General features: G+C 42.5%; 1 protein-coding gene across 2 annotated transcripts in view; it reads left to right on the top strand.

Moving 5' to 3' along the window:
• Positions 1-3573: 3573 nt before the first annotated feature.
• Pbx3 (PBX homeobox 3) overlaps positions 3574-12748 on the top strand; it is a 195143-nt gene continuing 185968 nt past the window's right edge. For both annotated transcript variants that reach the window (XM_029474112.1, XM_021185105.2), the window contains exons 1-2: positions 3574-3889; positions 4713-4786. In XM_029474112.1, the coding sequence (XP_029329972.1) occupies positions 3690-3889; positions 4713-4786 (274 nt within the window). In that variant the 5' untranslated portion in view covers positions 3574-3689. The remainder of the gene's footprint in view (positions 3890-4712; positions 4787-12748) is intronic.

Below are 12748 nucleotides of genomic sequence, written 5' to 3'. Positions count from 1 at the left end.
GGGAGGGTCTAGTCTATTAATCTGTGAAGGCATGACTGTGACTTACATTACTGAACAGAGGTAAGGCAACCTCAGATATGGGAGTCTGGGGTGTAGCTCAGGTGGTAGATGGCTTGCTTAGCAGGCAGGATGCCTGGATTTCACCCCTAACAGAGCATAAACCATTAGCACTCTGGAGGGTAAATGCAGGAAGAGCAGAAGCTCAAGGCCATCCTTAGGTACATAGTGAATTCAAGCTGGCCCAGGGTATACACAAGATCTTAGGCTAAAACAAACAAACAAACAAACAAATAAACAGCAACAGTGTATGTGTGTGTGTGTGTGTAAGAGAGAGAGAGAGAGAGAGAGAGAGAGAGAGAGAGAGGAGAAAGGAGAGAGGTGACTACAGCAATAGCTCAGTAGTTAAGAATCATGGTTGCTCTACCAAAAGACCCTGGTTTGATTCTCAGGATCTACATGCCATACTAAAGCTGCCTGTAACTCCAGTCCCAAGGGAATCTGCCACCCTCTTCTGTCCTCCACGGACACCTGGCTCACAGATGGTCTAACAGATGTACATGTAGACAAAACACCTATACACATAAAAATAAAAATAAATAATATCTTTACAAAATACACTTTATCTTAACCGCAATTGCCAGTGAGCCTGTGAAGGAAACCCTGCTAGGACCTACTGGCTTTTCTCACTTATCATAATAATAATAATAACCAAATGGGAAGTCTCCTAAGCTAAAGGTCTGTCTGATCTCACTGCAGAAATATCAGGGTTCCCTTCCTCCAAATGACCACAGATTTAGAGGTGTGTGCCGTAACCTAGCTGCAGATGTCAAGCATTTAACAAGTTTGTTTTATTCCTAATTGCTGGCATTTGCTTAAGTGCTTCCTTAATTCTAATTTATGTTTTTATGTTCTAGTTTGTTTACATAGCCCATAGTTCCCAATTGTCTTTATTTGCTTAAGTGTTTCTTTAATTTTATTTACATTTTTATATACGTTGCTTTGCTTACATAACTCATTGTTTGGAGCAGGCTAGGAATAACCATAAATCCCCATTGCTAATTAGCCTCATCCTCATGACTGATTAGTCAAGATTATGAGCCTAGAAGGAGGGCAGGAAGGAGGCCTAATAGTGACTCACAGGATCATTGAATTTCAGAGCTGGAAGGAATCTTAGAGCTTGCAGCATCTTTCAGATAAAATTCTGTGAATTTTACATCTTGCTTGCTCTCTCACTCCTTTATACCAAAAAAAAAAAAAAAAAAAAAGCACGAAAGGATTTGGTGACAGTTTGAAAAACAAGTTTAGAGTAGAGAAAATCCAATCAATGATGGCTGTAACTCATAATGAGTACTTGAAGAATCAGCAACTTGACACACACAAGAGCAGAGAATATTAATGAACTCAAAGGAGGCTCTTTGGACTTAAGCAAGGTAGATTGTCTGGAACTCCTTCCCCAGCAGCTGTGCAGTTGGTAAGCCTTGTAGCTTGCCTGGCCTGTGAGTTTGGCTGTTAGCTTTGCAGTGGGGAGTATTTAAAATCACACTCAACATACGAAGGAAAGAACCTGGAACTGAGTAGCCTGCTTTATTCCAAGACTCCATCTGGCATTTAAAGAACTGCTTGTCCTACATTCAACCCTGCAGAGTAACAGCCATTTTTCATCTCCTCACACCTCTATTTTTAGTTTCAGGTAAGACCGCTTATTGAGTCTGAGAAAGGAATGTTTAGAGGTAAGAGCCACCAGTTAAACACTTAACCTAGGGTCATCTCCATGGGTTTAAAATGAGATCAAGTTGAATCCTCAGCCTGAGAGATGAGGTCTAGATCAGCCTCAAGACTCCACCGTAGGTGTAGGTGCAGATTCCAACACCGTTTAAGTCTTTAGTCTCTCTTGGGCAGGAGTATAATGGATGAAGAGGTGTTACTGGTATGCAAATCTGAAGTTGACTACAGCCAAAGGGGTCAATTTGTCAATCCAGTCCATTTCTAAACAAACTTGTCTGTAAGACTATTGTCTCGCTCTGGCAGGTTCCGCACACCTGCCAGAGTAGTCCCGGGATCTCCAGGACTCCTCGAGTGTGCAAAGGGCAGTTAGCTTAGAAATTAGTCCTGGACTTCACTCTCTTCAGCCGACATGTTTCTGTGACCTTTCCATCTGCTGCTACCTTTTCAGAGAAGAGCTCTGTCCATGCGAAACCACAGGCTCCCACTCTAACTGGTCACTCCTTGAGGGACAGACAGCGCAAGGCCCTAGAGCCAGCGCTAACTCCTAGCCTTGACTTCGGGTTACCATAGCGACCGTGGGACGGGCAGGGCTTTTAGACCTCTTTCCCGGTCTCAGCCCAGGGCTTTCGAACGCTCCAATTGGGACAACACTTTCTTGGCTCTGTCCCGCCTCGTTCGGCGCTGAGCGCAATGCGATTGGCCCTGGGCTTGCGGCCTTGTGCCCAGAGGGTACCACCTCTTGATATGAAGAGCGGGAAAGTATACCAGGCACTGTCCGAGGCGTGAAGCTCATCTAATGCAATGGGGAACCACGCTGTCGGCTACGGGAACACTTTATTCGATCCTATATAACACCTCTAAGTCCCCAACTGCTAATAATAGGGAAGGAGCAGGATCCGGGGACAACACTTTGCTGGCTGGACTGACCGACCATCTGTGGAGCGCCGGCGCGAGTAGCCCATAAGGCTCCCGGGCTGGCTCTCAGGCGCCCCACAGCAGAGGCCAGAGGGGACGGGCTGCGTTCTAGGGGCGGGGCCAGTGGCGGCGGCGGGAGGTGCAAAGCCCAATGAGAGAAGGCTCCGCCTCCGAAGGCGGGGCATCCGGGGCGCTCCCCCGCCCTTCAGCTCTCCCTGCCCCTCCCCCCGCGGGCGCCGGGGCCGCAGTGAGTGAGTGGCACTGGCAGCCTGTCAATCCCTCAGCCGAGCGGCCTTCGAGCCCGGTCCACGGCGGCTGCTGACTGGGTGCGCGGCACCGGAGGTGGCGGCGGCGAGTTCTCCCGCCTCATCAATCTGCTGTCCGCCCAGCGTGCGGCCCGCCGGGGCCCTCCACCGGGCTCCGTGTCCCCGCCGCGCCGGCCCGCCCGCTCCCAAACTTTCCTCCTCCGCCCCTCTCGCTCCCCGCGGCCCGCCCGTCGGCCTCCTTCTCCTCCTCCTCCGCAGCCCGCCGCCGCCGCCGCCGCCGCCGCTCCCTCCCTCGGGGCCGCCGGTGCTCCGATCCCGCCCGGTTGAGGCGGCGGCGGCGGCGGCAGGCGGCTGAGGGAGGGGACCGTTCTGGCTGGCGCGGGCGGCGGCGGCCGCGGCGTCCCGGCAACTCGGCTGGCGCTGAGGACCAAGTTGTGCGGGGCCGCCCGGCGCGGCGCGGGGCGCTGAGGAGGCAGCGCGGCGGCCGCGTGAGGGCAGCGGGCACCACCGCCTCCGCCTCCGCCGGCGAGCGTGCCGCTTCCGCCCGCCGCTGTCCTCAGTCTCCTCCGCGGCGGAAGCCGGAGCCGGACGCCGGTCCGCGTCCCCTCAGTCGCGGGCCGCGCCGGGCCAGGCCGCCCCCTCCCGCGCGGGCGGGGAGCGCGCGGCCGCCTCCCCCTCCCCCTCCCCCTCTTTCTTCTCCTCCCTCGCCGCCGCCGCTGCCGCCGCCGCCGCCTCAGCCTTCGCCTCCGCCGCCGCCGCCCGCTCCCGCCCGCGCGCGGCGGGATGGACGATCAATCCAGGATGCTGCAGACTCTGGCCGGGGTGAACCTGGCCGGCCACTCGGTCCAGGGGGGTATGGCTCTGCCGCCTCCCCCTCACGGCCACGAAGGGGCGGACGGCGACGGCAGGAAGCAGGACATCGGCGACATCCTCCACCAGATCATGACCATCACCGACCAGAGCTTGGACGAGGCGCAAGCAAAGTTGGTGTCGTCTCATTAAGCATCTTTTGTGTGTGTACGGGAGCCGGGCTCGGGTCCCGGCTGGCTCCCGGGACCGGGGCCTCAGTCGCGGGCGGGAACTTTCTCCGCCCGCCGGGCACTTGCGGTGTCCCCCATCGCGCGGGCAAAGTTGCTCGCCGGGGTCGGGACAAACTCGATCATTGCTTCGTCTGTGCCCTGCTGCCCGGTCCCCTTCCCAGATTTAAACCTCCCGCCCGGACCCCAGTGCGCTCCGCGTCCCAGCCGGGTCCGTGGCCGCTCCGCAGGGAAGTGCAACTTTCTCCGCCTGCCCAGACTCGGGGCACCCACTCCCCTTGGCCCAGTCCGGGGTGACCGGCTGCTTCCCCGCACAACCCTGTGCGGGAGCGCCAAGTTCTCTAGAGGGAGGGCCGCTTGGCAAACTTTGCGGAGCTGTCACCCGCTGATTATCAGCCGCCGGCTGGCCGCTGCGCCCACTCCTCTTGTGGAGCTTGGGCGTTGGGGTTCTCTCCGCTCCGGTCTGGTCCCTTGGGTCCCCGCCGCGGCCCCCGGAGCGGAGCCTCATGCACGGGTCACTCCTGTGTACGCCGAGGCTTCTGTCGACCCAGCAGATGGGTCACGCTGCTATCGGGCTGGAGCTTCAGCCGCTAGAGCTTGCCGCCAGTTGCGAACTAGTAAACTTGAGTTTTTGTTGACTTCCCGTGGTTCAAAAGAGCTTTTCCAAACTGGGGGCCGGTTTTAAATCTTGGGTCTAACTTAAAGGAAGGCGCCATATTATTCCAATAGGTGATGCTAATACCTTTGTGTTTTGCTATTTGTTTTTTAGGAAACATGCTCTGAACTGTCACAGAATGAAACCGGCGCTCTTCAGCGTCTTGTGTGAGATCAAAGAGAAAACAGGTAAGACTCTGCTGCTCACAGTGGGCCCGGAGACCCCCAAGGTGGGGTCAGATCTACTCCTTCGACTCTCCAGTTGAGAGCTGCTGCTTTTGGGCACCGCCATCTTTGATCATTCTTTGCTTCCCACCTCCTGATCTTGAGAGAAAAAAAAAACTGCAATAAATCTGGAGTCTATTTCTCAATTCTGCTTTGGTACAAAATGAAGTGTATATGAGAATGGAGTTGGGTCGCAGTTCCCTAGGAGGTAGTCCCTGGTTTCAGTCGGGGAGGGGGCTCTAGCTAGTTGCCCTCTCCTATCTCTTTTTGCCTTGTGTAGCATTTTTTAAATGGAGCGGTGGGAGACTGGATGCCAGGGACCGGTTCCCCTGGAGAGGCGTCACTAGAACTTTGTTTTACTTAGACAGTTTTAAGCTTTAGTTCTACTGGTAGAAGACACAACCGAACACACCTCAGTAATACCCTGGACTTGGTGCTTTAGGTGGGAAGATTTTTAGGAATCCAGGAAGGAAAATCATGTGCTTAGGCATATACAATGTATCATGCCTATTAGTACTTACGTTATAGCCTCTGTCTTACAACTGCTACACTTGTAAAACTGAGCTTCAATATATAAAGATGTCCACAGATCCTGATGAAACAAACATTCTGAAGTTCAGGGCAGGAGTAGGATAGGTTTGCAGAAGTGCTAGAATGAAAATTGCTGATACAGAGTAGGGGGATTTCTGACAGTTCCTTATAGTTTAACTTTCTTGTCAGACTTTTTCTATTTAAGGTATTTTTACTCTTGACTTAAGTGTAAAGCTAAAGTGCATATATATATATATATATATATATATATATATATACACACACATATATATACATATATGCATATGTTTTACATGCTTTAGTTTGTGTTTAGTTATCTTTCCTGTATATGGTTAAAAAAAAAAACAACCCTCCATCAGTCAAGCTTTACCATTGATTGATTTATTTGTTGTTGTATGTGTTGGGTTGTATTGCTTTTTAAAGTTGCCCCTTTGTAAATTGAGGCAAAGAAGAAAAAAATCAAGTCCAGTATATTGCATTTTCCAACTAAGGCTGTTTTAATGTTTCAATGTTTGGCTGTCTTTGAGTTGATTTTACAAATAATAATACACTGCCTAGGACTGTTAGGTAGGGCGTTAAGTCATGCTCTATTTAAACAGGTACTATTCATATTCCTAAAAGTAAGCCAAAGAGGAGGATGATGGTCTATTGCTCCCTTTTAATGTATGCATGCTAAACCATAATTATTAGTAAGTATTGAGAGCTTAAAGAAATAACCTTATTTGCTTTTCATTCATGCCATGATTTTTTTTAATGATTTTTTTTTTTTGGTGAAACACTTTACATTTTGAAAACCAAAGTCGTTTTAAATTATTGACTTATTATATATTGATTTTAGCCACCTTTTGAGTACCTTATGATTTAAAATGTTAGATGATTTTAATGTAACTATAAAGACGTCCAGCATTGAACCTTGAAGGCTTTAATTTGGGTGAATAAAAGTATATACTCTTAGGACATTTATGTTGCTTAATTTTTAAGGGTTTTCTTGCTATCAGGGCTCCACTCCAGTTCGTGCTGACAGCTAAGCACTGGAATATTGACTGTGTTGTGAATATTAAGATTGATTCAATTTTATATGGCACTATATTACTAAAGAGAGGGAATTGATGCTCTTCTCTAGCAAGAACACCCTTCTTTATGATTTGTATTTATTTTCTGTCCCTTTAAAGTTTTGGTCTAAGCACACAGAACTACACAGCATTTCATGTTTGAACACTTAGCAGCAGGAGAAATTCAATTAAGAAGTGTTCGTCTTCCAGTTGCTTATTTGTACAGGACTTAGTTACACCATTCTGAAAGGAAAGTGTAGTCAACGACATGTCAAAGGTGAGTTAGGAAAAGAAACAAGTCTTTTCAGAGTCTGGGATTATGGTCAGAGAGAGCTTTGGTAGGGCTATTGCTATTTAACAACCAGGAGAGAGCAGACAAAAGAAATTTGTGTGTTTTGAAAATTGTTTCTTGGGCTTTCAGTGATAACTTGTAAATTAGATCCTCTTTTTGTGCGTTGACCTGCGACCTAAGTTTGCAGGTTATCTCTTTTATAAAAAGCCAGCAGCCGACAGTGAAGGCGGCTGTCTGGGCAGAGGCATCCTCTTGCCTGCCTCTCTGAGCTCGAGAGGGATGGGATTTAAGTACTGAGTGATTGATGGGGTGAAGCTCTCTCTCTTCTCCTTTCTCCCCTACTATCCATAGCTCTGCCTCAGCTCTAAACCCAGTCTTAGAAGGAGACAGGATCGCTAGACTCAGCCCTCAATTTGAAATAAAACAGCTGTGTAGACATTAGTGTTACCAAAGCAGAGAAAGCTGGGCAGTACATTCCAGGGCCTATCCCTTGCCTGCTTTTGCAGTCCTGCTTTAGAGACATTATGAACTTAGAAAATAAGTGTTAGGGAATATGTGTATGCTACTTAATACTTTCTCTTTAAATCACTTTATTAATCTATTATCATAATACGTAAGGATTAATTACCTACAGAAAGTTCATCTAGTCATTTGTGAATATAAATCAGGAATATTATGTGATGACTCTATTCTGCATAGTGAAGGGGAGGGAGGGGGCTGACAAGTTGTGAACTAGAGGGGTGGCGGGTGGGAACTGCCACGTCAGTGGACAGTGTGATTTTGGTTTTGGTTTTCTTTTAAAATAAGACAAAATCATTAAAAAAAAAATCATGTCTTTGTAGAACTGCTGGTAGATTTTGAGGTTTCTGATCAGGCGGTGAATACTGCCAGTTTTGATGCACACAAGGGACTTAGTTTGGAAAACATTTTATTTCTCCCCTACCAAATATGAAAAGGCATTTTCCCCCTTTGACAGATAAATGGGCAATCTGCCACAATTATATTATTTTCTTGTTCAGAAGTAAGGAAACTATACTTTTACTATAAGATGATTGTTTTTTTAAAAAACAGTATATTCTGTTATAAAATTTATTGTGCAGTTATTTTGGGACAGAAAGATTTTTCATTGTTGAGTTGTGACATTTATACATTTTAGAGGCAACTAAAGTTACAGGCTTTAAAAATCGAGATATGTGTCTGTTTTAAACTATGTAAGCAAGGAAGATCGTAGTTGACGGGCTACGGTTTTCTTTAGTATGATAACAAAATCATGTTACCACCCTTTGCTTATTAAATATCTCTGATGAAGTAAGGACCCATGCTTCTGTTGGTATACTCACTGAACTACTTTAATCTTGTCTGTGAAGTGTTCCCTTCGTGAAACAATATACCTTCAAAAATGAAGGAAACACTTTTTCAAGGAAAATATTTTTAATGTGTACTAATATAGCAATTCATTATATGATCTAAATACTGATATTGTGAAAAAATAGTGTATATTAAAAAAATCAACATAACCTTTCCTTTTACAATGCTAGGTTAAAATACACATTGTTGATAGCTGCCAACCAAACTCTGATTTATTGCCACCACAAACCCTAAATAGTGTTCATTTACTAGTAATGTCTAATGGCAGACGTGATGGTTTGCCAGATTTGTAGGCTTTGTGAGGCTTATAAGCAGGACTGACTTGGGAAGATCATAAAACTTAATGAACTTCTCTACTGCAGGAGGTGTCCGCAGGGGAAGAGAAAGGCCTGCTTGGCTGGTTGGGCTGGTTGAAGGATTTTTTATGTTTCAAGAAAAGAAAATGACTATTATAAATGCTGTACTTTTAAAAGAATCCATCTTGAGAAAGTCATAGGAATTTTAGATATCAGAACTAGGGAAGAATGTAGTTTATAAATGAGCTTTATACTCATTTAGTATATGAAATGTTTAAACCTTTTACCTTTATGGCTAAAAGTGTGAGTAGTTTTCAGGAGGACAGGGTAGGTACTCTTAGGTTAACCCTTCCATTTAATTTGCACCCTACATTTTTAGTGTTTCATTTGCATCTTTTTCTGGCCTCTTTTTTTTTTTTTTTATAAGACTTCCATGTAAAATTTTGCTACCTTTTTTATTGTTACAGTGCTGTGTTATTCTTTTAATTTTCAATGTATAAAAATCAGATCAGTCATTAAGTAAACATTTAGCAAAGAAATATGAAAATTGTTGTTTCTGAGTCTAAATGGTTCTGTATTTACTACAGATTTTCAATTGATCTTGTATTATATCCAGTATAGTTACCATTTGCTCCAAAGTTTTGAAAGCAATTGCATTATACATATATGTATAATGTTTCTGTTTTGATGAGTGAATTTTCCAGCTTTTAAGAGCTACTTATTATAGACAACAGCAACAATACCACATTCCCACATATATACATACATGCATATATACAATATGTATGTATGGCAACAATAATAGATATACATATATGGAAAGAAGAGAATTTTGAACATTGTTTACCTTCAATAATGGCAACAGTTGGCCAATCTTATTTTCTCTATTACTCCTGGTTTCTCAGAATTTTTGTGATCTGAATAGTAATAGGCCTTTATTAGTTCAAATTTTATATCAATTTTAGGAATACATTATGGTCTGTTTAGATTGGGAATATTAAGCGATTAACCAGGAAAAACACAAAGTCAGTGCATGTTAGGAAGGTCATAAATTATATTGCTTTATCAATATATTTTTCTTAAAGCCATTAAGAGTATTTTGTCAATTTTTAGATTTCTTTTAGATTTGTGATGCTTACTGGAGGTTTTGTAGGAGGTTTTGAAGGATGTAAAAGACTGACATTTGTCTGATTTTTTTTTTTTTTCTTCTTCTTTCATTCTTAAACAATAATACACTCAATCTGTTGGTAGAAAACCTGGACAAATTGTCATTGCCAAGCTGTTTTAGAACTGTCTGGCTTGAAGTATCATGCAGATATACCTTTAAAATGGGAGGATCTTTAAATATATTCAATATAAAATATATTTTAATACAAATAGTGAAACCGTTGTCAGTATTAACTTGATCTATGCAGGTAATTCTTTTTCACCTGAGTTTTAGTGAGCTTCATTACAGGTTTGCATGGTTTTGACATTTTATTTGGGAACGTAACTATGTAATTTTTATTAATTTATATAACTATTCCAAATTATAAGTGTATTAGTTCACGGTAATGGAAGCGCTGACTTGCCCCCAACACACAAACTCACCCACTTTTATAACATAAAGCTACATTTCTTCACAGCGATGAATTTCCTTTAATTTAACTTGTGTAGTGTTTAGATTTTAGTATGTAAGTTTTATCCAAAGCAAGATTTTAGTTAACGTGTTATTTAGCTATATCTTATTTGTATTTTGGTACTATATGGGGGTGTGCTGTAGGGTGATATTATATTTTATGAAGAGGGTCTCTAAAAGAATTGACACTGAATGTTCTGAACCACACAAGTCATTACTTTTTTAATATGGAGACCATGCAATAGTCATTCAGAATACATTCTTGACACGTTAGTACCAACATATCAAGTTAAGGAGGATTTAGACGGTTTCTCCCATATGCATTCAAGTCTTTGTGAAGAATCTTTAGATACTTTTTATTTCAATCTTGACACTAGGAGAATAATGTTTTATTTGTTTTCTCAGCAGGCTTGTGCTTTAGCCATTTATCAGTGTGATCAGCATGAGTGAAGTAGTAACTGACAAAGCTCCCCATCTCCCCTCCCATGCTGACCTTTCCTAGTACTTGCTCTACGTTTATAGGCCATTCCAGCCAGGAAGTGTGGAGAGACACTCATTTACATCACAGTATACAGTGTGGCATAAATCAGTGAAGTTTTTCCAGGTCTGTTTAATCACATTTTCTTTTCTTTACAAAGTTATAGAAGTTAATTAAACAAACTGCTATCACAGCTAGGTGATAGAGCTATATTTAGCAAATAAATTAAAAAGTAATGCTTGAGTGAGCCATTGGGAAAAAAATATGCCATCTTTTATACCTTCAGACATAGAACATATTAGAAAACAAATTCCAATCTTAAAGTCTTGATTTTAACAATGCTCTTTCTAAGCAGTCTTGCAGTTAGAATCCCTTATTACCTTGACATAGACATGACCTAAACATATAATATGCTTATACTTATAGTTTTTAGTGCAAAGTGTAGCTTGTTTGCACACTGAATTTGAATAAAGTGTGTAATTTAGCAAATAATTCCATTCTAGAATGTGTTAAATTGACTAAGCAGGACAATTTTTTGACTCTAATTATGGATAAATATACTTATTACGAGTTTTACATTTGTTTTCTTTCAGCTTAAGTATTTTAAAAGTGCTAAGCTGTTGTGAGTACTAGCCCTTTTTATGTGGTCATATTAATGAGTTTGGCATATAGTATAATTCTTTCCATGCTCATGGTCTCTCCTGATGTTTAAACCGTTATCTAGGAGATGCCAACATATGTTAGTACAAAATGATTTTGTTTTGTTTTGTTTTATGTGGTACATCAGTTTTCAAAGCATATTTCTTAGGCATCAGCTCCAGCAGGTGGCTTTTACATTAAAAAAATCATAAATTTTAAAATCACATAAAATTTTATTTCAAATTCAAATTAACTGATTGAGAATGTCACCATTTCCACTGTCTCTGTATTAACATTTATAATAGAACAAATGGTCGCATATAGGAATTATCTGCAACATAATCTAAATTAAGATTCTAAACAGGCATTACAGATGCTGGTAACTTTGGCAATTATCATTTTGTTTGGTGAACAGTAGTAAAACAGTGTGCGGTAAAAGTGTTTAGAGAGAGAGGATAAATAAATTGAACAGTTTTGCAATGCAAAGTGGTTTGTGGTGTTTTTGAGGATTTCTTGGCTCTCTCTTAACTGCTATTGTGAGCCTGGAGCAGATTTCCCCATTGCTAATGCCCTAGAAGTATTAATTCACTTTGATATGCTAATTAGAGGGCATTATGCAAGAAATGAGATTAAGTGGCAGCATGAAGCCATTTGCCTGTCAGTGAATTGAGAGCTTTAGCATCGGGAGGAGCTTGGTTTTTTTCTTCCTTGTATGTGTTTTGTTTTTTCTTTCTTCTTTTTTTTATCCCCCCCACCCCAGTTTCTCTTGGTTTTGCATATAAATAAAATTGATTGAAAGCTTTAGAGATGGTTCTGGAGCATTGAACTCCTTTCCCCCCTATGATTATTTAAATGTTACATGAAATTTTCATTTTATATTCTGTGTGAAATTAAGAATTTGGTCATTTCCTTTCTTCCTGAAATGACTTTAGCAACATGGCTAGTGAGTGACTATCAGTTACCTCTCTATAAATGTAAATGTCGTTTACCAAAGTCAACACTAAACTGAATATCACAAGAATGTTTACTTAGGAGGAAAAAAAGAAGTTGTTGAATTGGGCCTCATGAAACTATATTAAATGAGCATTAAGATTTTGACTTGCATTCAAGAAAGTTGAACCAATAGAATTAATTAGTAGTTAAACTTTGCCCTTTACACAACCTGTGGAATTTATATTATATCATGTATTGACATGTAAGATTACTGGATTTGATTTTCATGTTGAAAATGAAATTTCTTACTTTGTTCTGGTTTCCTGAGTTGTGGCTAATGTAAGGTGTTTGAATTTAGCTCCTTAAAGCTACTTTATGATTTTCTATTATTTTGTGAGGAAATGGATGCTTGACTAAAGGGACTGGAGAAATGAAGGACAGAATTTCTCTGGGCTTAAGAAAAAGTTAAGGTTTCTTCTAACTCAGAGCTTCTACCTACATAAAGCACTGAAAGAGGTGCAAATTGCTAACTGCACATCTCTGGGTTTGGTTAGATAGAGTGTTTGGGAGAGGTATTTGTACTGGGCCCTGGTTCTAGTGTCTGAACTCCATCATGTCTAGACCCAGGAAGTCATACCATCCCAGAGATTCTTTAGTCCTCACACCTGCCATGCATGTATACTATGGAGGCTTGCATC

Source organism: Mus caroli, chromosome 2 (genome assembly GCF_900094665.2).
Source record: "Mus caroli chromosome 2, CAROLI_EIJ_v1.1, whole genome shotgun sequence".
Classification (NCBI taxonomy): Eukaryota; Metazoa; Chordata; class Mammalia; order Rodentia; family Muridae; genus Mus; species Mus caroli.
Note: the sequence above shows the minus strand (reverse complement) of the source record. Positions and strands in the feature narration are given on the sequence as shown.